Source organism: Pelobates fuscus, chromosome 2 (assembly GCF_036172605.1).
Source record: "Pelobates fuscus isolate aPelFus1 chromosome 2, aPelFus1.pri, whole genome shotgun sequence".
Lineage (NCBI taxonomy): Eukaryota > Metazoa > Chordata > Amphibia > Anura > Pelobatidae > Pelobates > Pelobates fuscus.
In genome coordinates, this window is record NC_086318.1 from 351,575,048 (window position 1) to 351,602,895 (window position 27,848).

Consider the following 27,848-nt stretch of genomic DNA (forward strand, 5'->3'; position numbering starts at 1 on the left):
ACTCAAAGACAGAGTTACAACAGAACCACGAGGCTCCCCACAGCCGCAAAACAGTCACTGGAAGGAAATAGTTAAACTGGCATAGAGATTAACATGAATACAGTTTCTACAAACATTACCTAAAAGAAGCATGGTAACAATAAATTAACATACAAATCTACGCACAATAGTTTAAGCTGAAATAAGGAAATTACCCTGGCTCTCAATACTCGTTACATCAGCAATTACCTGCCGATTTACATTCTGGCACTGCCATTTCCCATTTACAAATTGAACATATTAGATAATGCCCACTGCATTGTGTGAGGGAAATGTTCCAATGAGATTATTTGAATGTGGCTGGTAAAAAAAAAAAAACAAATCCTAGAATAAGAAATAGTATATAGTTTAAATAAATCGGTGAATATTCTTTATTGTACTAAACTACCATACAGGCTTTTAAATTACTCAACACTGCAAGCTGAAAAAGCCTATTCTCTAATGGTGAATTTCTTCTTGTCACAGCAACATTTTTACTCATCAAATGCAAATGAAAATGTTGATCTGTACAGAACACCTTACATACACACTCCTTTGTCATAGCAGTACTGATCACACACAAATTCCAAATAGAAGTTTTAAAAAATTATCTGAAGCCACAATATCGGCAATTACATACGAAATGAATGCACACCATTAGTCACATAAATAAAATACTTGTGTAACAGTGTCAATGAGTGCATACACACAATGACACTGTAAATATACAGTTTGTGGGAAAATTGTAAATAAGAGTTGTGTACACTGTAGCTCAGACACTCCGTGTCAACACGTTATGAACAACCACTAGCTTTATGTTTGTGACAATCACCATTAAAACTAGATGTGTACACACAGAGCCTAGTTGTTAAACAATGCAAAACAGAGTTTTGTACTCACTAGGTTCTTGTATAAACACGCTCAACTCGAAATTAATTGTGGATACTTTGGCTAAGTGCTTGTACACACTAGTTGTGTAAACTCACACACAGCAGGTGTGGCACTAGTAGTGTAATCCTCAAATACTAAGTATACACACACACACACACTAGTGGCGGCACTAACACACACACTAGTGGCGGCACTAACACACACACTAGTGGCGGCACTAACACACAAACTAGTGGCGGCACTAACACACAAACTAGTGGCGGCACTAACACACAAACTAGTGGCGGCACTAACACACAAACTAGTGGCGGCACTAACACACAAACTAGTGGCGGCACTAACACACAAACTAGTGGCGGCACTAACACACAAACTAGAGGCGGCACTAACACACAAACTAGAGGCGGCACTAACACACAAACTAGAGGCGGCACTAACACACAAACTAGAGGCGGCACTAACACACAAACTAGAGGCGGCACTAACACACAAACTAGAGGCGGCACTAACACACAAACTAGAGGCGGCACTAACACACACACTAGAGGTGGCACTAACACACACTAGAGGTGACACAAACACTGCATTTACAGAAATTAGTGGTGGCACTCACACTGTACACACACACTGCATACACATACTGTATATCTGTGGCACTAACATTATACAAACACACACACACACACAGTATCTCAGTATATCCCCAGTGTGCCCAGCCAGCCCCCCCAGTGTGCCCAGCCAGCCCCCTCAGTGTGCCCAGCCGTGGTGCTGCAGTGGTAGCTGTCCACCCCCTGGTCCGCAGTGAGTGACAGGATGCCATTAACCCAGTCGGTGCAGGGATACTCACTCGTCGTCCTTCATGATGCCGTCCTCGGTGATGGGCCGGACCGGGGCGATGTTGCCGGTGTCGGCGCTGTAGTTGCGGAAGCAGGCAGTCAGCTTGTCGTCGAAGTCATTGACCAGATCCTCCATGGACTGGAAGCCCCCCATGATCTCCACCGAGAAGCCGTTATCCAGCTCGGCCAGCTCCTCCAGGGCCCCCCCGCCCGCCGAGCCCCCCGAGCCGGCCGAGTTGGAGTTCACCTTGTCCAGCCGGTTCTTGTCCCCGGAGGAGGCGGCCGGAGGAGCCGGGGCTCTGAACTCGTAAAAGTCCTGCCAGTCCTCATCAAACTGGGCGAGCGGGGCCGCCATGACACTATAACCACTGCGGGCAGGCGGTCCCGAGACTCTCCGGGGCAGCTGAGACAGGTTCCTACTGCGGCAGTAAACAGGGGACCGGGCTGGTGAAAACTGAGGGCTGTATCCTGCAGGATGGGAGATGGGGAGGGAGAGGGGGCGGGGTCACGGCAAGGCGGCGGCCATCTTTGTTTCTGGCAAGAAATGTCACTGCGTAAACAGTCCTCATTCATCCCATGCTATCCATAGAGCTCGCTCTGCCGGGGATGTGAAGCTCCGCCCCGGTATATGGCACCGACAGAGCTTATAGCTTAGACCAGGGGTTCCCAAACCTGTCCTCAAGGCCCTTCTACTAGGCCAGGATTTAGGGATTACTTAGTTGTGTCTAAGGTGTTTTTTGAAAAAAAAAAAAAAAAAAAAACACCTTAGACACAACTAAGTAATCCCTAAATCCTGGACTGGTAGGGGTGCCTTGAGGACTGGTTTGTGAACCCCTGGCATAGACGCATTTAGACTGCAAGAAAGGAGATTTAGTCAACGGCAAAGTAAAAGTTTTGTTTTTTTTTACGGTAAGAACAATAAGGACGTGGAATTCTCTGCCTGAAGAGGTGGTTTTATCAGTCTATTCAGATGCTTAAACAGCAATTGGATAAATACTTGCAAAAAAATTATATTCAGGGATATAATTGAGATATCCGACTGCCATTCTGGAGTCAAGTAGGAATGTTTTGTTAGTTTGTTGCAAAAATGGAAGCTCTTCAAAATTAGCTTTTTGCCTTTTTTTTGGCTCAACAGCAAAAGCAGGTATGAGAAAGGCTGAACTTAGTGGACACATGTCTCTTTTTAGGAGATTGACAGCAGAAGGACTTCTGGTCACGTGGATTATGGGCAATGCTGGAATTATAGTCATTGCTACATGGATAATAATGACAGGGCTGATACTGTATCAAGGATATAACTTTACATTGACAAACATTATTGTGACAGTAAATAGTGACAGGCTGGGACAGGATTGTAACACTAACAATTTATATGCTGTAACATTTCTATATTATACAAAATGTAGGCCTATTTAATGCCTGGCAAGTTGTAATCTTTGTTGGAAAAAAACTAATAAAATATACATTATGTATATAACTATGTATTTACTAAATACGTATTTACAGTATCTCACAAAAGCAAGTACACCCTCACATTTTTGTAAATATTTTTATATGTTTTCATGTGTCAACACTGAAGAACTGACACTCTGCTACCAGGGCCAGACTGGGGATACGAAGCAGCCCTGGAAAAAAATCTATGCCAGCCCCATAAGTTATTTGCTATGTAGTATATATATATATATATAGTTAATACAATGTTAAACAAAAATCTGCACACCAGTCAAGCCATAAGACTTGCTTTTCCCACAGAAATCCTAAATCTGCAGCGATGTTACAATCGCAAAGGATTCTGGGTGGGCATTTGCAAATTAGTTTCACAAAGAATCAAATTTTTGCCTCATTCCATTTTAAACATGGATTCCTTTTAATCTGTGTTTGCAGTATACAACTGCTTGGAACACAATTTAGGAAAAGATGCAAAAACTGGTCTATTTCCCAAAGACAACCTCTGGATATGACGCTGAGCACGTGTACTCAACTTCTTTGGTTGACCATGGCAAGGTCTGTTCTGAGTGGAACCTGTCCTGTGAAACTGTTGTATGGTCATGCCCACCGTGCTGCAGCTCAGTTTCAGGGTCTTGGCAATCTTCTTATAGCCTAGGCCAGGGGTCCTCAAACTCCGCCCCCCCCAAATGTTGCTGAACTACAGCTCCCATGATTCTTTGAATTACATACATAGCCAGAGAATCATGGGAGTTGTAGTTCAGCAACATCTGGGGGGCTGGAGTTTGAGGACCCCTGGCCTAGGCCATCTTTATGTAGAGCAACAATTCTATATTCAGATCCTCAGAGAGTTCTTTGCCATGAGGTGCCATGTTGAACTTCTAGTGACCAGTATGAGAGAGTGTGAGAGCGATAACACCAAATTTAACACACCTGCTCCCCATTCACACCTGAGACCTTGTAACACTAATGAGTCACATGACACCGGGGAGGGAAAATGGCTAATTGGGACCAATATTTCGTACTTAGGGGTGTACTCACTTTTTGTTGTCATTAATGTGTTGAGTTATTTTGAGGGGACAGCAAATTTACACTGTTATACAGGCTGTACACTTACTACTTTACATTGTAGCAGTGTGTCATTTCTTCAGTGTTGACACATGAAAAGATATAATAAAATATTTACAAAAATGTGAAGGGTATACTCAATTTTGTGAGATACTGTATTTCATGTAATATCAGAATGTATGATATAAATGTATGATATGATATAAATGGATTATTCCATTTTGATAAAGCCCTGAGGCGAAACACGTTTGTGGATTTTTAAATTGTGTATTATAATAAATATTTTTTGGTCACTTCCTTGGTGCCAACTATCTTTTTTATACACTTGATTTTTACCTGGCATTTTTATTATCCTGCATTCCAATAAATCCGAGGTGGGGATCATACCACTAGCGCTGTTACCTAGCGCTGTTAGGAGCAGTTAGCCAGTTTTTTTGCTTGTGAGTACTATTTTAGTTATTATATATACTTTTGTTTTTATTCAGTGAGCACTATTAGTCTCTTTTTACCCTCTTTCCTGAGTGTGGACCATTCTCCAGATGGAAGAAACCCACAGCATATCCCATAAGCGGGGATTATACCGCTGTAAGCCCTTCACATTAGAGCTAGCTATAGCTCTACTAAATGTGAGTTTATTCCCGTTTATTCTATCTATATACATATTGAACCATTCATATTGCACTATTGTTTCTTTTTATCTGGTTTTTGTATTTCATATGAGTGGATTCATCTGGAAAAAGACACTGAGGATATTACTCCTGTTTAAGCACCTTACTCTATATCTGAGTAAGATCCTTTTTATTGGACTTTTTTTTTTACTGATATTTGTATTTTTTTAAAACTTATTTTATGTGTTGAGATTTTCACCGCTCATTATATTTTGTTATAGAAATTGACACACTTACCTCTATTTTTCTCACTATCTTTGTTTCCGAAGGGTTTGGAAGGATCTCCCTTTTAGGGTTGCTGCCCATCTGTTAATTAGCGCTTACTCTCCATTTTTTTTCTTCTGTTGTTCATGACAATATAATCTATCATTCCTATGATGGCTGGTGTATTATAGTTACCAAATACCTGAATTCTTATGCACTCTTATGCCACATTTCAAAATTACAATAATTAAGGTGTGCTATATCTTTAAAACAAAATTCCTTATGAGTGTATACCAAAGTGCAAAGTATTAAATGTGCATATCCAATAAAAAAAATGCAATACCACTGGTTATCAGCCCCCAAAAAAGTGCAAAAATAGTGCTAATATGTAACAGTGCTACATAAGTGCAAAAAGTGCTTTTAGTGCATAAAAGAAAAAGGAAGCACTTACAGTATACAGGGAGTGCAGAATTATTAGGCAAGTTGTATTTTTGAGGATTAATTTTATTATTGAACAACAACCATGTTCTCAATGAACCCAAAAAACTCATTAATATCAAAGCTGAATATTTTTGGAAGTAGTTTTTAGTTTGTTTTTAGTTTTAGCTATTTTAGGGGGATATCTGTGTGTGCAGGTGACTATTACTGTGCATAATTATTAGGCAACTTAACAAAAAACAAATATATACCCAATTCAATTATTTATTTTTACCAGTGAAACCAATATAACATCTCAACATTCACAAATATACATTTCTGACATTCAAAAACATAACAAAAACAAATCAGTGACCAATATAGCCACCTTTCTTTGCAAGGACACTCAAAAGCCTGCCATCCATGGATTCTGTCAGTGTTTTGATCTGTTCACCATCAACATTGCGTGCAGCAGCAACCACAGCCTCACAGACACTGTTCAGAGAGGTGTACTGTTTTCCCTCCTTGTAAATCTCACATTTGATGATGGACCACAGGTTCTCAATGGGGTTCAGATCAGGTGAACAAGGAGGCCATGTCATTAGATTTTCTGCATGAAAATCATGTTTTTCTTGAAGGATGCAGACTTCTTCCTGTACCACTGCTTGAAGAAGGTGTCTTCCAGAAACTGGCAGTAGGACTGGGAGTTGAGCTTGACTCCATCCTCAACCCGAAAAGGCCCCACAAGCTCATCTTTGATGATACCAGCACAAACCAGTACTCCACCTCCACCTTGCTGGCGTCTGAGTCGGACTGGAGCTCTCTGCCCTTTACCAATCCAGGCACGGGCCCATCCATCTGGCCCATCAAGACTCACTCTCATTTCATCAGTCCATAAAACTTTAGAAAAATCAGTCTTGAGATATTTCTTGGCCCAGTCTTGACGTTTCAGCTTGTGTGTCTTGTTCAGTGGTGGTCGTCTTTCAGCCTTTCTTACCTTGGCCATGTCTCTGAGTATTGCACACCTTGTGCTTTTGGGCACTCCAGTGATGTTGCAGCTCTGAAATATGGCCAAACTGGTGGCAAGTGGCATCTTGGCAGCTGCACGCTTGACTTTTCTCAGTTCATGGGCAGTTATTTTGCGCCTTGGTTTCTCCACACGCTTCTTGCAACCCTGTTGACTATTTTGAATGAAACGCTTGATTGTTCGATGATCACGCTTCAGAAGCTTTGCAATTTTAAGAGTGCTGCATCCCTCTGCAAGATATCTCACTATTTTTGACTTTTCTGAGCCTGTCAAGTCCTTCTTTTGACCCATTTTGCCAAAGGAAAGGAAGTTGCCTAATAATTATGCACACCTCATATAGGGTGTTGATGTCATTAGACCACACCCCTTCTCATTACAGAGATGCACATCACCTAATATGCTTAATTGGTAGTAGGCTTTCGAGCCTATACAGCTTGGAGTAAGACAACATGCATAAAGAGGATGATGTGGTCAAAATACTCATTTGCCTAATAATTCTGCACTCCCTGTATACATGTGTATGCTTATGATACCATTCAATGTCACATGAAAAATAAAACAAGAATACAAAATAGTGCAATACTGCAAGGTATATAGTAATTTGAGTATGCAAAAATAAAACACGCACACATGGAGAGCAGAGAAGATGGCTCTAACCTGAATCACTCCAAACCACTCTGGGGAATCCAAGCATATAGCTGTGACTGATGGTGAACGTCAGGGAACCAATGGAAAACTTGCAGCAAAACTTTATTCTGCATAAAACTCAAAAAGGATTAAAATAAAGACAGCAATATATGCAGCCAGCCCCCCTCTTCATACTTCCATTTTCCAATGCAGCAATCCTGCACTGTCCAGACAATGGCTTCTAGCTTCTTGGACTATTCATGTGACCACTATCTCTTCTGGGAGACTGGGCTAATGTCCTTTCTTTGTAATGACGTAATTGTGGCGAAACCGACCTCGCCACGTGTCCTTGGAGGGGGCTGATTGCCCGCCTCTTGCCTTTGGACTATGGACCAGACTTTATGGGAATGTGATACCCCAGATAGCCATACCATGGAGCCTATTCATATAATGAAAGACTATGGGAAAGACTTTAGCTCCATGGCAATTGTACTGTGGGAGTAGGATCTGCGCGCTATTCGGTAGTTTTGTGCGTGCAGATCCCAGCTATCTGGGGATAGGTGAAATGTCTGTGTGTTATGTGTAAATGTGACTTTATGTATTTTAAAGTGTTTTATGTCGTTTTGCAACCATGTGGTTAATGGAGTCTGCCTTTAGTCCTGGGTAATTGGATTACTTCTCCAATTAACTCCAGGGCAGAAGGGAGGAAACCAGGGTGCATTGTGGGGATGTTTTTCTGCCAGCCAGAAAGGAAGAAAAGATACTTTTAGTAACTTTTGAACCCCTGGTCGGATTCATGCCATTTTTTAATATGTTGTTCCCCTGAATGGATTGATTGTGGATATGTATTTTTATGTGAATGTGATGTATGGTTTTAAAGTTATGAAAGTTGTGTAAAAGTATATTTTACACTGTATGCATAATGGGATTATGTGTCACACTAAGGGGAGGGGATGTGTGGGAGGTAACATCTATGTCATTGGTTCTTTTATGCCTCCCCCTGGGTGTGGCCTGTATGTGGATTAGTGTAATAAAAGCCAGGCTGGATGAGCCAGTCCAGAGTTCCTGTTTTACCCTCAAAGTGATGTGTCGTCTCATTATTGGGGGAAGGATTTATTGTATGCTGTTCCAGTTGACTGCTAGGAGTACAAGCCTATTCGTATGGTTCCTATTCAATGGTCTACAGCATTCATACGCTTGGGAGAATTTAAAGGTTTCTCGGATTCGGTGATTGTGGTGTCTGCCAGAGTGCTTGGAGTCCTCAGGAAGCGCTAGAAGCATCCATTAACGGAGGTACCAAGTCGGGGTGCCAGGTGATCCGTTACATTGGTGGCAGCGGTGGGATGGCGTCCTAGTGCGAGGTAAAGCAGCTCGGAGACACAGTTCGTTTGGATTACAAATTGAGGGCAACGCTAGCAGTCGTGCAGCGCCCCTGGGAGCAGACAAGTATGGAAGGTTCTGGCTCTGGAGATGATTGGCTGGCCGAGGTGAGGCAGCGAGTGGCCGAGTATGGGGATGATATACCCATGGAGACACGCCGGGTGATCTGGAACCAGGTCATGGCTGAGCGAAACACAAGGCTGGACCGAGAATTCCGGTTGGCAAAAGAGAGGAAGTATGCTCAGCAGCAGGAGCGTTACAGCAGCCGAGTAGAGGCTGCATCCGAGGAGGTTAGCCGTCTTTCCCTGAGGCGGCGGGAGGAACCCGAAGTGGGGGTCCTCATAGACTGGTCCTGTGAGGAACCACAACAGGCAGGTAGAGATGGGACCAAGGTCTCTCCACCGGGCCCACCGCGATGCTGGGCAGCCGGCCCAGATCCCCAGCAGCAGCCAGAGTTGCCAGGTGGGGAAGCAGGTGGCCCTTACTCACAAATGTTGAGGGGCCTCACGGATTGGTCCTGGGAAGACCCACAGATGGCAGGTGGAGATGGGACTGCGGTCTCTCTACCGGCCCTACAGGGATGCTGGGCAGTCGGCCCAGATCCCCAGCGGCAGTGTGCGTTACAGGGAGCTGAAGGTGCCGTTCTTGCTCCCCAGCTGCAGTCTACGGTGCAGGGAGAGGAGCCTGTTATCCCCTCTCCCCAGCGGCTGAAGGTGTGTAAGGGAGAGGAGTTGGTTATTCCCTCTCCCCAGCGGCAGCGCAGCTCACCAAGGGGAGACAGTAAGCCCCTCACCAGCGCAGATGGGACCGTGGTCTCTGCGCCCTGCCTACAGGGAGTACAGAGGGTCAGCCCTGCTCCCCAGCGGCAGAAAGTGTGTAAGGGAGAGGTGTTTGTTACCCCCTCTCCCCAGCGGCAGCTTAGCACACCAAGGGGAGACAGTAAGCCCCACACCAGCGCAGATGGGACCGTGGTCTCTGCGCCCAAGTTACAGGGAGCTGAAGGGGCCGTCCTCCCTCCCCAGCGGCAGTGTGATTTGTTGAGAATTGGGAGCCCAGTCTCCATTCCCCAGCGGCAGAGTATCCAGCAGGGAATGGAGAGCCCAGCCCCCTTTCCCCCACAGCAGGACTCTGTGCTGGGAGGAGAGACAGTCGGTCTCCCTCCGCAGAGACGGGAAGTATGTATGGGAGAGGAGATTGTTACCACCTCTCCCCAGCGGCGGATCATTAATGTACAGGGAATAGAGAGCCCAGTCTCCATTCCCCAGCGGCAGAGTGTTCTAATGGGAGAGGAGCTGGTTACCACCTCTCCCCAGCGGCAGCTTAATGTGCCAGGGGGAGACTGTAAGCCCCACACCTGTGCAGATGGGACAGTGGTCTCTGCACTTCCAGCACAGGGGGTAGGGACGGTCGGTCCTGCCCCCCCACGACAGGGCTGTTTAGCAAAAGGGGAGACAGTCGGTCTCCAGCAGCAGAGCGGTGTAACTCAAGGGGAGACAGTCGGTCTCCAGCAGCAGAGCGGTGTATTTAAAGGGGAGACAGTCGGTCTCCAACAACCAGGCTTCAACCCGACTACTCCCGTGGTAGTGCTGGCATCCGGGCAGAGTACCGCTGGTCTCTGCCCACTCAGCAACCCACCAAGGCAGTCTACCAGCCCCCAGCACAGCCGTGGTGAGGCACCTGGGCATGGACAAAGTTCTCCTCTACTCAGGTGTAGTAACCAGTTATTGTGGGTAAGCTGTACTGCTGTTCCTGCTTTGTGGGTGGGTTGCTGGACTAACCAGGGCACTGACCGGCAGGAGGTCCGATACCCTGTTAGTCTGTTTGGAAAAGGGGAGAAGTGTGGCGAAACCGACCTCGCCACGTGTCCTTGGAGGGGGCTGATTGCCCGCCTCTTGCCTTTGGACTATGGACCAGACTTTATGGGAATGTGATACCCCAGATAGCCATACCATGGAGCCTATTCATATAATGAAAGACTATGGGAAAGACTTTAGCTCCATGGCAATTGTACTGTGGGAGTAGGATCTGCGCGCTATTCGGTAGTTTTGTGCGTGCAGATCCCAGCTATCTGGGGATAGGTGAAATGTCTGTGTGTTATGTGTAAATGTGACTTTATGTATTTTAAAGTGTTTTATGTCGTTTTGCAACCATGTGGTTAATGGAGTCTGCCTTTAGTCCTGGGTAATTGGATTACTTCTCCAATTAACTCCAGGGCAGAAGGGAGGAAACCAGGGTGCATTGTGGGGATGTTTTTCTGCCAGCCAGAAAGGAAGAAAAGATACTTTTAGTAACTTTTGAACCCCTGGTCGGATTCATGCCATTTTTTAATATGTTGTTCCCCTGAATGGATTGATTGTGGATATGTATTTTTATGTGAATGTGATGTATGGTTTTAAAGTTATGAAAGTTGTGTAAAAGTATATTTTACACTGTATGCATAATGGGATTATGTGTCACACTAAGGGGAGGGGATGTGTGGGAGGTAACATCTATGTCATTGGTTCTTTTATGCCTCCCCCTGGGTGTGGCCTGTATGTGTGAGTTGGAAATAAAAGCCAGGCTGGATGAGCCAGTCCAGAGTTCCTGTTTTACCCTCAAAGTGATGTGTCGTCTCATTATTGGGGGAAGGATTTATTGTATGCTGTTCCAGTTGACTGCTAGGAGTACAAGCCTATTCGTATGGTTCCTATTCAATGGTCTACAGCATTCATACGCTTGGGAGAATTTAAAGGTTTCTCGGATTCGGTGATTGTGGTGTCTGCCAGAGTGCTTGGAGTCCTCAGGAAGCGCTAGAAGCATCCATTAACGGAGGTACCAAGTCGGGGTGCCAGGCGATCCGTTACAGTAATCGTGTGAGATGATGTGTTTTACTGACAACTTGGCTTCATTAGATCTACCGCATCAAGTCCTCTCAGTCTATTTAAGTCCACCTTTTCCTTTAAAGTCTCAGGGCCTCAGGCTTAACTGCCTCCTTTCTCCCAGTTGTCAGACTCCAATCTGCCTTCTACCACAATTGCCTCTGTGAAACACCAGCTTCTGCTTATTCTCTTAGGCTTTGTAACTTTGGAGTCCTAAACACTTTTCTTTTTAAGTCTTAATCTTGGCTCTTTTCACATTTCGGGCTACCCTAGCTTACCTAAACCAAGCATCCTACCTTATAATAAAACAGTTAATTATGGTATAGTAACATATTAACACTCCTTACAGGTAAATTGACCTAAAATGCTACCATGAGCAACATCTGGACAGGATGAGTGACCAAGGACATGCCAAGGTCAAGGGTCACAACAGAGCAAGAAAGCAAGAACAACCTGTAAGTATATACAGCTTACACTGGGTTGTGATTGGTTACAGAGGACCATGATGTCACAATGGTGTATACATTATCAAGAAGCACCACTCTAGTCTGCCCAGTTTTCTAAATACTTTCATTAGCCCCTGGCCTTATCTTATAGTTAGGATAGCCTCAGGGGCGCCACCAGAAATTTTGGGGCCCCTAACTGAGCTCAGGGTCTGGGCCCCTGCCTCCAAAATTGCCCACAGAGGCCGCCTCCAAATCCCGCCCACAGGAATACACACACAGACACAAACACATTGACTGATACAAAAGGACACAGACACACACATACTGATACGCATGTAGGCATACATACTGACACACACATATATAAAGACACACAGGCGTACATAGTGACAGACACATACTAACATACATACAGACACACATGCATAAGGACATACATACATTCAGACAGACAGACATACACACATTCATAATGACATGCAGACATACATACACTGACATTCATACACACATAATGACATGCATACAGATAGACATACATGCATTCAGACATACATACAGACACTGACATCCATACATACACACATTCATAATGACATACATACACTGACATTCATACATACATGCATAGACATACATACAGACATACACACATACATACACTGACATTCATACACACATAATGACATGGGTCTTTAAGATATGTTGTGGTCTCAAGCTTTCTTGTGTTTTTGGAACCTAGGTACAGGGGCTCTCCTCACAATAACCGGTGGGTAATAAGAGCATTGAACTGATTCAATGTTGCCTGCAGGTCATGGAATTATGTCACCCGAGTCTCTGTAAGGGAGCCTGGAACTTGAGCACTGATTGGCTCACTTCTTAGTATATCTGCACACTGTCTTAGACATCTTAAAATGTTACACACAGTCCAAAGGCGCAAAGACCCAGAGATCCAAGTTAGAGAGTTCTCAGTTCTTGGACTCTGTCCATTACATGGTCAGGGTGAACCACCATCACGCCCACACACGATTTGGTCTTAGATAATAAATACTTATTGCAGTGTGTCTGAATGTGTCTTTAACTTTGAATGTGTCTGAGAGTGCTATTTTGAATTTCTACGAATGTTTGTGTGTCTTTGTACATTTTCTTTTTGACTTACGTTATAACTATGATATTAGATGAAATGGCACTATAGGCAGTTACTTCAAAGATATGTGCAATGACCTGAATATGAGAACTTCTTGTACAGAAGATAACAGGTGGTGCAAAATCTGAACAAAATATGTACTTTAATAACGAATCGCTTCCTTTATGAGCAGTGATTCCATGTTAGGCATACATACACACAGACAGACAGACATACACACAGACACAGACACACACACAAAGCTCATTTTCCAGCCACCCTCCTGTTTCTTACCTTGTCTTTGCAGGAGGGTGGCTGGCTGGGGCTGATTGGACTCTTCATTGCCGGGCTCGCGCTCCTCCCGCGCGGAGTGAGCTGGGAGGAAATGACCACTTCCTCCCAGCAGCACTTGCGCTGCGGCGGCATTTTTTTTTTTAAAGGGGCCCGGTCGCGCTATACCACGGCCGCAGCGCTGACCGGGCCCCTGAAGATATGGGGCCCATCGGGTGGCACTAAGTGCAGTTCCGCCGCTACACGTGGGGCCCGGGCGACCGGGCCCCCCAGGGCCGCCGGGCCCGTGACAACCATTATGGTTGTCACCCCCTGATGGGGGCCCTGGATAGCCTTATGCCTATGCCACAGATGCTTAAACTCATTTACTGTGTTAACCTCTACCACTTCAGCTGGAAGGCTATTCCATGCATCCACTACTCTCTCAGTAAAGTAATACTTCCGGATATTATTTAAACCTTTGCCCCTCTAATTTAAGACTGTCCTCTTGTTGTGGTAGTTTTTCTTCTTTTAAATATAGTCTCCTCCTTTACTGTGTTGATTCCCTTTATGTATTTAAATGTTTCTATCATATCCCCCCTGTCATTCAGCCACTGCCTATCCCATTTAACAATATTTGTATCCAAACTTAAAGATTGCAGTTTATTGATAAGCCTTCTATGTGCAACAGTGTCAAAAGCCTTATTGAAATCTAGTTAAGCAATGTCTACTGCACCACCCTGATCTATTATTTTAGTTACCCAATCAAAAAATTAATACAATTAGTTTGGCATGATCTCCCTGAAGTAAACCCATGTTGTCTCTGATCTTGAAATCCATGTGTATTTAGATGTTCAACAATTCTATCCTTTAACATGGTTTCCATCACTTTCCCCACTACTGAAGTAAGGCTTACTGGCCTATAGTTGCCTGACTCCTCCCTACTACCTTTCTTGTGAATGGGTACAACATTCGCTAACTTCCAATCTTCTGGGACTACTCCTGTTATCAATGATTGTTTAAATAAATCACATCGTCCCTGTGATCGCACGGTGCCGCGAGGGACTGGTATCGTCACACAGAGATCCATTTTTGTCACTTGGAGTTCGAGGAGAAACGGCTCCATGTGATCAGAGTACACACTGTTGCACTTCCAGTCACTCACCTGGGACTATGAAAGACACACAGAACTTCAGCAACTTTTACGTCAAAACAGCTGAATTAGAAAATAAACTCTTATGGAACATTTTCCGATTTGGCTATTTTACTAACAACTTGCAATTCTTTTGTCAATTTTCCACATTTCTAGGGTTATTGAATAAAGCCTGAATAGCATATGCTGTCTACTTTATTATTAGTTTATAGTGTATAATTGCATTGTCATGTACTGCCCTCTTGTGGAATTCTGTAACTCGGTCTAGTTTATTAACCCCAATGTGCAAATATGGTAGGTAACACTTAAAGGTGACTTTTTTCCCAGAATAATATGATGCTTAGTTAGCCCTTGTGTTTAAAAAAATATGTATTTATCAGGGGTGAAAAATAAAAGTAAATGTAGACAACCACATGTCTTCATTCTGCAACTGGATTTAGATTCTTGTCAATCATTGTTACACACTCAGTTCTTTGAAAAGAAAAACAAAAAAGAGGCCTACCGAAAAAGAGGAAGACCTACACCATAGTGAAAAAAGATCCTTAAAGGACCACTATAGGCACCCAGACCACTTCAGCTTAATGAGGTGGTCTGGGTGCCAGGTCCCTCTAGGATTAACCCTGCCTGCTGTAAACATAGCAGTTTCAGAGAAGTAAGCTTATAACGTTTTAATGGCATGAAAAATATGTGATTGTCACAAATGACTTGTTACACAATGAATAACATCATAGGTGGGAATGAACTAACATAATATGACAATTAGCAAAATAATTATTAAAAGTTATTATGGGTGGAAGAGGCATACTGACAACTCTCAGCTAAGGGATAATGTCCAAAGCTGGTATGTAAATATGCAAGTATGGACTTCCACTTTAACATATCACAGCAAATTGGACAGACCGAGAGTGCGTGACAAAGTCAAGCAAACTGTAAAAGTGGGATTGACACAGAGAGGTGTGCTAACAATACATTGTTTGCATCAGTGGACTCTTCAGCAACTTACATACGTGAACTATAAACCCTGAGCACTCCCTGGCAGAGTGACTTGATCTATACACATTTATAAAACAGAGCGGATTAAAAACAAGCAGAAACGCACCAGGACTGAGTCCATTCTTTAGCAGCTGAGGTATGACCAGTTTTTCAGGGGAGTTTGTCCATTTTTTTGATAACCTGAAAGGCGAGTTGGAAGGATGCCGTTTTAATCTTAATTTTTTTTTTTTAAAGGGATATGTTCCAAAAATATTACCAAAATGCAATAAAACCCCTCACAGTGCGAATACAAAAATTATTGTTATGCATCCCCTGCATCATGATTCAGACTTCATCCTGCATTTCTGCAGATACCCCTAGCAATGGACAATGTTTTAAACACAGCATTTTTTTTTTCCAACACAAAGAATGAGCTATGAACCAAAAGGGTCAGTGACAAGAAACCACCCATGGATTACAATCTCAGCCTTGTGGGTGTCATCAGCATGGCATCAGTTCTGCGTTCTGCTAGGGAAGATTAAGCCTATCTGAAAGCATATAGCGAAGTACAAAAAAGATTGCGGTGAAACCAAAAACGATAAAACTCATCACTTGATATTTGCAGGTTATGCATAACAGTATTTGTTTAAAAATAATATTTTTTTTTGCGTTAGGCAATGCTCATACTGTAATTTCTTCCTTGTTAAGTCAACACAATGTATACAACTTTATTAAAAACAAATTGTTGCCTTTTTTCAGTGGTGTCTCTCTTTGTATATGAACCTGTTTTTGTCTTACCTAAACATATATTAGGAAGCGGTCTACAGAAAAAACTATTTAATTTCAAGAGGAACATAACAGAAATCCTTACATTGTAGTGTTTCCTTCCTAACCAACTTTGCAAGATCTCTCCTAACAAAGTATTTAGGAGCTGTGTAAATCACATGCAAGTAGGCGTGCTTAGGGCTGCATAAACAAAGTAATTTAACTCCTAAATGGCACAGAATTGAGCAAGGAGACTGCAAGGGCATGATCTATACACCAAAACTGCTTCATTAAGCTAAAGTTGTTTTGGTGCCTATAGTGTCCTTTTAAGGCCTGGCATTTTCAATCTAGACATTCATATAAATTAGATTGTGTGCTTCTTTTAATTTTGTTTTTTTCTAGGTCAGTGTGTGTATTATATATTTCCAATAAAGATAAATACTGCTAGAGGTTTTCTTCAAAATCTTTATTTCTAAATGTTTTTTTATTTACATGGTAAAGTCGATGTTTCAGTTCAGGACACGTATACAAACATAAACCCATGGCTCCTTTTTACCCTAGTCTGTACCTTAAAGGAACATTAAGGCACTATGGTGTTAGGAATATAAATGTGTAAATACAAGTGAAGTGGCCTGGTAGACTTTAGTGGTCATTTAAAAAGTTGCTAATATATAGAAGTGACATATTGTCACTCATTGCCACATTGAAATGTATGCACCAAGAAAATAAAGAATAAAAAAAAAAAGTGAAATCTTTTATTTAAGTCATGTGTAAAGCATTCTACAGAACAAAAGGTTTGTTAAAAAAATCTTTTTTATTTTACAGTATATACACACACACATTCTTTAATGTATCCAAAAGCATTAGCACATCAAGAATATATACCATACATCAACTACAGCTGTTTCACTTTGATTAGTGTTCAAACTCACAACATTTTGCAGAAAACAAAAATATGCACGTGTTAATTTTACAAAAATGGTCTTCCTGATACAGTGAAAATGGCCTGTTTCAATAAATTCACCTGCTTAGTACAGATGCATACTTTTTTGTAATGAAATGCAATGGAGAAAAACAAATATGGCCGACAGTGCCGAACATAAAGCACCGAGACAGCAACAACAGATGCAGGAAATACAGTTGCAGCTGTTCCACAAAAGCTAAGAGAGCCCAGTAAGACTGCACCCTGATCAAAATATGTCCCTATCTAGTGCTTTAGCTGGGTAAGAAACAGATTTAGTTCCTCGATGGCACAGAGCTTTCTTGCCTGCTACCACTCTGGCACTTGGTATTATGGACTGGATGGGCCGGGATTTGACATGATAACATGCTGCAAGTATGGGAAAGAGAAATTATATTTGTTCACGTTGGAGCACAGACCTTATGCTGCTCTCCTCCATATCTCACAGGCCTGTGGAAATGGATATTCAGCAGTAGTCCAAAGCTAGAACTCAAACTGCATCCTCAGGGGAATTGGTAGTAGCCCTTTCAAAACTCGCCTCTATTAACAAGAATTGAAGGGGTTTTTATATGGGTTTAACAGACTTTGGAAACGGTTCCTGAAATGATGAATTTTGAATTGTTTGTCAAGCCCAAATACGTCAATATCTCAAGTTATGTACCTGACAAGAAATATATAATTTGAGCAATTTCTCAGTCTCATTAAGATCCAGTTCAATGGTTGGATGAAGTGACCTTTAATGAAAAACAATGCAATGCTTTCAAGGCTAAATATGGTGCAATGTTGCTAAAAGTGCATTATTATAAACTCTAGTCTGGAATGTTTATAGAGCTGTTTGGGGATTTTTATAATTAGCATTTCAAGAACATTGGCGGTCGCATTGGCAAAGATTCATCTAGGTGGAGTGGGGCATTGATTTCTCAGGTAGCAGTTAGAAAAAAAAAAAAAAAAAGAGGGGAAATATTCCAGATACGTATTGGGAGCTAAAGAATTACTTCTACACAGAGACCTAGGACCCGAAAGGAAGCTGGAAACAGTAACTGTGATGATTTCCCATTGGTCCATCAAGGATACCTTTCTCTCGATAGATCCTGTTATTTTAACATTTAGACTGCATGCTATCAACATTTATGTTCACTCATGAAGGGAGCAGTTTGTATAAGTCTCGATCATCATTGTCGGACAAAGTGAAGCCGTCCAATGGCTGCTTCAGAGTTTAATGCAATGTTAAGGGTCTAAATAAATTTGCCAATCCCATTTAAAAAAAAAAAATCAAACAGCTTCTTTGTTGCAAAGTCTCCATTAGTCTATCTGCATGAGGTAGTAGCTAAATTATTTTGGCCACATGTTTACAAGCATCCTATAGGACAAAATAAGGCAAACAACAGAAAGACATAGCATTCAAATAATAGCTTTCAATATAAGGAATGTTTGATGTGCTCGGTGCATGGTTGAAATATTGAATGTCTATCCATCTTAAAGTGCAGCTGTCATGCAAATATGACATGGTGGCACATTTGTAGACAAGTGTGCTATCCAAATTACTAGCAAATATCTAAATTACATTTTATTTTTGGCTTAGCCTATACCTCTATACCGTCGGTGGAAATTTTAAATCTGGTGCTTTAATCAGTGCACACTCATAATGTTACATGTGTCCCTTTAGGCATTGTGAGAATGCATGGACCCACATGATGTCCATAGCAAATACCAGGTATTACATTTAATCAATATATTTGCTGGAAATTTCACTTTGATAATATATTTATAATACAAACTAAATTTTAATACTTACCTAAAGCCTTATCATCCACGTGTTCTGTGAATGACAGATCCACTTTAAAATCTTGAATTTACACATACAGCTACGTCAAATCATTTTATATATTAAAAAAAAAAAAAAAAAAGACAAAACACATCAGAGAGCTCTGGTGTTCCCAATACTGACAAAAGTCTAGAAAGCCAGTTTGCCAACATTTCTGCTTGCAGCAGATGGCTCAAGGAGCACTGGAGCTGTCTTCATTCATATATCAATTGGTGGCCTATATTGCAGCTAATGTCCACAACCAGGATAATCTTAATATGACCTGAAGTGAGGCTTATGTTGTACACCCGAATGGTGTTTTTTTAAGAGGGATGACACTGAAATACTTTCCGTGTTTCCTTTCTGGTCTACTGAACTCAGACATTTTGATGACACTACTTGGGCTATATTAGGATTAACCTGATGCTGTGCATTATCTGCAAGAGCCTGCATATTATTTATTTTATATATGAATTCCAGAAACTGTGCTGGTTGGTTATCATCCCTTCAAATAACCGTGCCAAGCGAAACCCCCCCCAAAAAGATATATATTAATAAGCAGAAGCTGATGCGTTTTCACAGCAGTCTTCTTCTAACTCTGTGACGCATTACATCACATGACAATACTTTGTGCAAATAAAACACCAGTGTACTTGCATTAAATTTAAAGGTATCATAAAAATGCTTACATCTGAGCTATAGTCTTTTTTTTTTTTCCTTCCTTTTTTTTATCCTTTTCTTTTCAAAATTACAAAAATGTATATTGGCATTACTAAATTACATAGAATAAAAAATACAATAGTGTTAATAAATGCAATGTGTTCCTTTTCCAAAATGGCTGCTTTTTTTTACTTAGACTAGCCTTAGGAGAAGGAAAAGGTTTTCCAATATCCGCCCTTAAACCCCCGCAGCATTGTTTCCTGACAACCTTTACATCTGTACAATTAAGACACTTGTACTTCATTAAAGGATCGCTATCTACATAAGGACTTTTGCAAAGGTCTTGAGCAATATGAAGTTACAGCCACAGCAGCAGGGTAAAGAAATAATACTACTTATCTGTACAAAGATTACATCATTGTGAATGTAGCACTTGTGTAGGAGCGTTTTAATACGTGTATCTGATACCACATCCTGGCAACATTTTCCTCATCTTTGTCTCATGCCTCAATAAATTATTTATATATATTTATATACCCATATATCTATATATAAAAAAAAAGTGTCCACAATGCTTTTGTGACGTTTATCTGACTTGAAGATTCTGTTAACATTGTGGCAATAGTGTTTTCTTGGTCATCAACAAAATGGCATGTTTCAGTAGCTGTTTTCATGACCTGCCAGAATATAAAGGTTGCTGTTGGCTGTCGGGTTGTCCGTAGGCCGGCTTTCCAAAACGACAACCCTGCAATAAGGAAAGAAAGTAATGTTAAGGGTTAGCATGCACCAAATCTTTCCTAAAGTTAAAAGGTAATGATATGTAAAAACAAGACATCTGCACTAATCCCTTTTAGCTGTGCTGAATTAATCAAATTACTGTCAGTCTATGTACAAACAAAGATATGTTCATAGCTGCCTAATAAATCAATTTGTTCGCCCATAGATTGACAGGCATTTGATTCATTGAGCACAGCTAAAAGGAATTCGTCCAGTGGAAACACAGTAATCGCATCTTGCCACTAGACTGTGAATCTATACTGCTTATTTTGAACAGGATCACAGGGTGTATGGTACTGTACTCTTCATGTAACTTGGCATTGGAAAGACAAATTAAATTGGAATGACCGGCATTTACACAAAGTGGAAGGAATTCAGAAAGCTGAGCCACTGACTCACACACATCAGCTTAGCTAGATCTTTTCTGAGACAGGAACTTGTTTAAGACACAGAGACTTGAGCTGACAGATAAGAGAGATTCATGGAAATACTGTAATAAAGGAACACTGTACTCGCCATTACAAGTTTATCTAATTGAAGTATAGTGCCTACAGTATTTCCCCCAGTGTCCTAGTCTCTAAATTTATATTTATATATTGTATTCAAGCCACTGCTCTAAGCACTCTAGGTAGGAGAGCCGGGACTGGTATTTTTCAACTTTCATTCCCAGGCATATATCTACAGTACCATCACAGTTTATCATAGAGAATCATTGCATTCTATAGATTTGTATTTCTAACACTATCGTGTCCCTTTAATGTGACCACCAGGCAGTGGTTATGGTGTCAGGTGTTGCCTGACCCACCCACATTTTAAGTAGTCAAACCATTTTAGAATAGTTTGACTTTTTACTTGGGGTTCACTGGATGCTGCTCCCCCGCTCCACTACATCTGACTTTTTTAGGAGCTATAGTTAGCTCTCCTGAGCTAAATCTTGCAGTAAAGGGTTCAGCTGACTGCTTTCTGTAAATGAGCTACCTGAGAACCCTGAACCACCCAGCTTAGCTCAGACAGAGAGCTGCTGGTTATAGTGCTTGGAGTGTTCCTTTTTTCTAATGTTAGTTCAAGCCACTTGAGGTTCATGTAGTTAAATTCACTTCATCTAACAGAGAACCATCCAAGAGTAGTCTGTGTAGACAAAGAATAGTCAAAGACTTTATTTAGGAACAAGGAGTAGCAGCTTGTGGCATTGGACAAGACTCTGTATGCCTGGACCCTCTTGGATACTGGTCTTTTGGGATTTCGCCTTCCCTGTGTTGGTGGCACCTTAGTTTGAGGGTCCCCACTGTAAAGCATATACAAATTAACTTGGGACTACTTATCCAACATGCTTATGCAAAAAACTGATCTGACAATTGCAGGTCATTTTATATATTTTCATATCTTTTGCAGTTTTTCAAATTTCCAAAAAGATCTTCTAATCCATTTCTGCCTATAGACAATCTTTTTCACCTACCACCAGTTAGAATTTGGATGTGCTAGAATCCGTTCAGAGGAAACAGCCATAAAATGTATTTCCCCATCATTATCATATCTCGGTAAAAACGTAATAACTAAGTATACGATTGAACTAAAATTAAGCTTATAGAGTTACAGTGACTGTATCATAGTGCAAAGCAAGTAACTTTCATTATTTTACCTGTCAGAACCAAGCAGTCTGAATATTCTTGTGTTATCAGAGATTTCTTGAGTTATCTATGGAGACAAACAGATCAGATGCATGTCCAATATTATTCAATACAATCTGAAGCAAAAGAATTAGAACAAGAGTCGCCAAAACAAAGAGCTCCAGATTTGTAAAACTATAATACCTATGAAGATTAAGCGTACTCAAGGAGCACTTTAGTGCCAGGAAAACAAACTCATTTTTCTGGCACTATAGGGTTATTAGGTTCCCACCTCCCGCTAGGCTGAAGGGGTTAAAACCCCTTCAGCAACTTACCATAATCCAGCGCCGTGCTCCCACGGTGCTGGTGACCTCTCCTCCCCTTGCCGACGTCAGCTCAACCACCCATAGGAAAGCATTACGGATGTCAGCCTCATCTCAGTGTGATTTTCACACTGAGACTCGCAGAAGCTGCCTCTAGTGGCTTTCAGGTAGACAGCCACTAGAGGCTCTCAATGCCACTAGAGGCCCTCAATGAAAACATGGCAGTTTTTCTGAAACTGATATGTTTTCATCTGCAGGGTTAAAACCTGGGGGACCTGGCACCCAGGCCACTTCATTGAGCTGAAGTGGTCTGGATGCCTATAGTGGTCCTTTAACAATTTCTATACTGCCAACATGTTTTACAACACTAATAAATATAAAACAGCTACAAACTAATTGAAAAAATGATGTATGTCAACTAGTGTAGTGATAACAGGAGAGTACTAGACAGACTCCTAGGGCAGATATGATTAAAAGGAGTGTTTCAATGTTACGTCAGTCAGTGAGAAGTCTAATAGAGGAAAGCAAGTAAGACCTTAGCCATGGAACAACACAAGACAGAGGTTTTGGAGGAGTGTGGGGATGTATTCATTACTTACTTCATTTGATCTGAAGCTTCTTCCTTGCATCCCATGCTTCCAAAAAGCAAGAACACTGTCTTGTAGGCAAACTATACAAACAACAAACAGAAAATAGTTTAAACTTTATATGTGAAATGACATCACAAAAATGCTAAACAATCAAACAGAAGATTTGTCTGTGATTCTTGTCATTTTACGGCCTCACCTTTTCCTACCATACATAATTTAAAAGTGTAAATGAAGGGTGACCACTTGGGGGACTGGTTGGATAGAAGGAGGGTTAAAGCAGGATGAGAAAAAAAGAAAATGTCAAAAGAGAAGCAAGATGTGAAAGGAGTAAAATAGTAGAGAAAGGTTTGTGAAAGATCACAGGGTGAGGAAACAATATTTTTAATCATCTAACATAAATATACAAATAATAACAACTGGTTAAGTGTGAAATAAAGCACACTCGACTAGTACACTAATAGGCTATAGGCAGAGTAAATCTCAGAAATTCCACGTACACTGCCTTGTCACTGGCGTGTGGTCTGCCAGAAAAGGACTGTTACACATTCTCATATGATATTTTGTCCTTCCATAGCTATAGGTAGAATGAATTATCACTAGTCAATTGATGTTCATGAAAAAGAATTAAAATAAAAATTAAAAAACATTTAGATTCCGAATCATATTTTATATACAACAAACCCTCCTCCGATGATAATGCAATGACACTTACCGATGGATTCAATTTGAAAATCAAACGTAAGTTCTGAAGACAACTTCCGGCTAGATTTTAATCTTCCTTGGAGATTAACAATCTTTATACCACCTAAAATAAATAAAACGCTTAGAAATAAAAATAAAAGGAGGGAAGAAGGCCTCATTCGTTACTATGTGTAGTGCCACCTCCCTTGTTAAATAACTAGAATGAGTGGGGAACTGATGTGTAGTCTTAAGGATTTTAAGCCAGACAGCAGGAGATCTATGTCTTCAATACAAAGTAATATTGTGACACTCTTGGTATGTTTCAGCAGACACAGCAGCTACTACTGGAAAGATGCTATGTGCACTTCCCGAGACAGACCTTATGACCCACCACCCCACTTAACGATCAACTACAAATGTGTTTTCAGAAGTTATACACCTCCTGCGCTCCCAGTTAGTAGGGCGTTGGTCAGTTACACTCGTACATCTCTTATGTTTATTATAGTGATGCCTGCTACCCCCCCCCCCTCCCGTACACAAACAAAATCTCAATGGTTCCATTAACTAAACTAATAGCACTTAAGCCATTTTTTATAGAAAGAATTAAGTGCACATTATTAGCTTGATGATCTATTATTCAGTTCCAAAATTAGCCTGGTGTCCCATTCTGCAATTGTAATATAATGCACATATATATAAATTCTGCAAAACCCTTTTGTTGATCATTTCTCAGTGTCAGTGGGTTCTCCTATGCACGGGGGAAGGCAGGGACACTATAGCAAACAATTTAAAGGAACACTATAGTCACCTAAATTACTTTAGCTAAATAAAAGAGTTTTAGTGTATAGATCATTCCCCTGCAATTTCACTGCTCAATTCACTGTCATTTAGGAGTTAAATCACTTTGTTTCTGTTTATGCAGCCCTAGCCACACCTCCCCTGGCTATGATTGACAGAGCCTGCATGAAAAAAAAAACTGGTTTCACTTTCAAACAGATGTAATTTACCTTAAATAATTGTATCTCAATCTCTAAATTGAACTTTAAAGGACCACTCTAGGCAGGGGCGGACTGACCGGTCGGGCACTTCGGACATGGTCCGAGGGCCCGGCCGCCCCTTTAAATGCTGCAGCCGCCTGAGCGCTCTCTTAAGAGCCTCAGGCGGCTGCAGCTTCTCACCTCCCCTCCCCTGTAGCTGTGCGGTCCGCGGTGCCCGGCCGGAGTGATAGGAAGGTGCTGTGCACCTTCCTGTCAGTCCGGCCGGGTACAGGAAACAGAAACTTCTGTTCCGCGCGGAACAGGAGTTTCTGTTTCCTGTACCCGGCCGGACTGACAGGAAGGTGCACACTCAGTGTGCACCTTCCTATCACTCCGGCCGGGCACCGCAGACCGCACAGCAGCTCGGCCACGCTACAGGGGAGGGGGTAAAAAGAGAGTGGGAGGGGGGGGGAGCGTGTTAAAAAGAGAGTGGGAGGGGGGGTTTAAAAAGAGAGTGGGAGGGGGGGTTTAAAAAGAGAATGGGGGGTTAAAAAGAGTGGGGGGGGGGGTTAAAAAGAGAGTGGGAGGGGGGGGTTAAAAAGAGAGTGGGAGGGGGGGTTTAAAAAGAGAATGGGGGGGTTAAAAAGAGTGGGGGGGGGTTAAAAAGAGAGTGGGAGGGGGGGTTAAAAGAGAGTGGGAGGGGGGGTTAAAAAGAGAGTGGGGGGGTTAAAAAGAGAGTGAGAGGGGGGGTTAAAAAGAGAGTGGGAGGGGGGGTTAAAAAGAGAGTGGGAGGGGGGGTTAAAAAGAGAGTGGGGGGGTAAAAATAGAGAGGGAAGGGGGTAAAGAGGGAGGGGGGTAAAAAGAGAGAGGGAGGGGGGTAAAAAGAGAGAGGAAGGGGGGGAGAGAGGGAGGGGGGTAAAAAGAGAGAGGAAGGGGGGATGAGAGGGAGGGGGGTAAAAAGAGAGGGGGGGGTAAAAAGAGAGAGGGAGGGGGTAAAAAGAGAGATGGAGGGGGGTAAAAAGAGAGAGGGGGTAAAAAGAGAGAGAGGGGGTAAGAAGAGAGAGGGAGGGGGGTAAGAAGAGAGGGGGAGGGTAAGAAGAGAGAGGGAGGGGGGTAAAAAGAGAGGGGGAGGGTAAGAAGAGAGGGGGAGGGTAAGAAGAGAGAGGGAGGGGGGTAAAAAGAGAGGGAGGGGGAGTAAGAAGGGAGGGGGAGTAAGAAGGGGGTAAGAAGAGGGTGGGAGTAAGAAGGGGGGTAAGAAGAGGGGAGGGGGGTAAGAAGAGGGGGAGGGGGGAGTAAGAGGAGGGCAATTGCCCCCTCCCCTGTCCGCAGGCACCGTGCGGGCAGCCGGCAGGGGAGGGAGGAAGAGAGGACCCGTGAGCTCAGCCTGCAGCTCCTCTGGGTCCTTCTTGCGCGAGCACAGATTACGGCTCTTGCGAGAGTAAACTCTAGCCCTGGAGCTACGGGCTAGAGTTCACTCTCAACACTGTGACCACCAGGGATTCCTGGTGGTCGCAGTGGTGAGAGTGAACTCTAGCCCCATAAACACACTGCCCCCAGACACCATACACATTCACACACTGCCCCGCCCATACACACACACACTGCCCCCACACACCCCATACACATTTACACACATTGCCTCACACACACATACACTGCCCACCCATACACACACAGCCCCCCATACTAACATTGCCACACACATACACAGCCCCCTCATACACACATTGCCCCACACACCCTACACATTCACACACTACACACACTCACACACACTGAACCTTTCACACACACTGCCCCCCTTACACATTGCACCACTGCTCCTATACCCTACTACAGCCTCATATCCCAGCAGACCACAGGTAAGTTGTCAAACTGTTCTTAAACGGTTTGACTACTTACTCTGGGAGGGGGGCCCGGCCCTCCTGGCACCATAACGACTACACAGAGCAGTAGTGGTTATTGTGCATGGATTATTTCTTTAAATAATCTACAAGTGTCCCAGTAGCCAGCAAGCCAGCCAGCCCACAGGCCGGCCAGCCAGCCAGCCCACAGGCTGGCCAGTAGCCAGCCAGCCAGCCCACAGGCCACCAGTTAGGCTTACAGCCAGCAAGCCCACAGCCTGCCAACCGCAGCCAGCAAGCCACAGCCTGCCAGCCAGCAAGCCACAGCCAGCAAGCCACAGCCTGCCAGCCGCAGCCAGCAAGCCCACAGCCTGCCAGTCGCAGCCAGCAAGCCCACAGCCTGCCGGCAGTAGCCAGCAAGCCCACAGCCTGCCAGCCGCAGCCAGTAAGCCCACAGCCTTCCAGCAAGCCCACAGTAATTAAGGTAAGAGGAGCCAACTTGGCCTAGGTATCAGCGAGCTATGTTGTGTTGCTATATTGTGAATAGGAACCAGAGTGTTGGAGACCCCCCTCCAGGCCCCATTAGACTCCATTGTAGTCTCTAATGGGACCTGGAGGAAATTCTTTCTAACACACTCTCTAAAGGACACTGAGATAGCCTCTGCTAGAATGCTCCCCCCCTCCATGGCCCATTAGCCCTCAATTGTAGTCTCTACTGGGGCCTGGAGGCGACTGATTCCAGCAGGGACACTGAGATGGCCTCTGTTAGAAAGACCCCCTTCCAAGCCTATTAGCCCTCAATTGTAGTCTCTACTGGGGCCTTGAAGGGATTATTGCACTTTTGTTCCTTGTGTCTAAAGATTGTGTAGGGTGTGGCTGGAGGCGGTGCATGGAGGCGGGACATGGGTGGCGCTTGCTGCGGAGTATAGGTGGGGCCTGTAAGGGGGCCCTTGATTTATTTTGCCCGGGGGCCCTGAGGGTTCTCAGTCCGCCCCTGACTCTAGGCACCCAGACCACTTCAGCTTAATGAAGTGGTCTGGGTGCCAGGTCCAGCTAGGTTTAACTAATTTTTTTTATAAACATAGCAGTTTCAGAGAAACTGCTATGTTTATCAATTAGTTAAGCCTTCCCCTATTTCCTCTAGTGGCTGTCTCACTGACAGCCGCTAGAGGCGCTTGCGTGATTCTCACTGTGAAAATCACAGTGAGAGCACGCAAGCGTCCATAGGAAAGCATTATGAATGCTTTCCTATGTGACCGGCTGAATGCGCACGCAGCTCTTGCCGCGCGTGCGCATTTAGCCGACGGGGAGGAACGGAGGCGGAGAGGAGGAGGAGAGCTCCCCGCCCAGCGCTGGAAAAAGGTAAGTTTTACCCCTTTTCCCCTTTCCAGAGCCGGGCGGGAGGGGGTCCCTGAGGGTGGGGGCACCCTCAGGGCACTCTAGTGCCAGGAA

The 27,848-nt window shown here is 43.1% G+C and overlaps 2 protein-coding genes across 5 annotated transcripts in view; both read right to left on the reverse strand.

The window, feature by feature from the left end:
* Positions 1-2,173, reverse strand: part of FEZ2 (fasciculation and elongation protein zeta 2) — a 36,849-nt gene extending 34,676 nt beyond the window's left edge. Inside the window, exon 1 of one of the 2 annotated variants that reach the window (XM_063443632.1) lies at positions 1,757-2,173. In XM_063443632.1, the coding sequence (XP_063299702.1) occupies positions 1,757-2,100 (344 nt within the window). In that variant the 5' untranslated portion in view covers positions 2,101-2,173. The remainder of the gene's footprint in view (positions 1-1,756) is intronic. The other variant, XM_063443633.1, reaches the window with a different exon arrangement.
* A 14,802-nt stretch (positions 2,174-16,975) lies between these two features.
* The window catches only part of MAP4K3 (mitogen-activated protein kinase kinase kinase kinase 3), a 255,671-nt gene continuing 244,798 nt past the window's right edge, over positions 16,976-27,848 (reverse strand). For all 3 annotated transcript variants that reach the window (XM_063443637.1, XM_063443636.1, XM_063443635.1), the window contains 4 exons: positions 23,607-23,699; positions 22,904-22,974; positions 22,014-22,069; positions 16,976-20,342 (listed from right to left, as the gene is read on the reverse strand). In XM_063443637.1, coding sequence (XP_063299707.1) covers positions 20,255-20,342; positions 22,014-22,069; positions 22,904-22,974; positions 23,607-23,699 — 308 coding nt within the window. In that variant the 3' untranslated portion in view covers positions 16,976-20,254. The remainder of the gene's footprint in view (positions 20,343-22,013; positions 22,070-22,903; positions 22,975-23,606; positions 23,700-27,848) is intronic.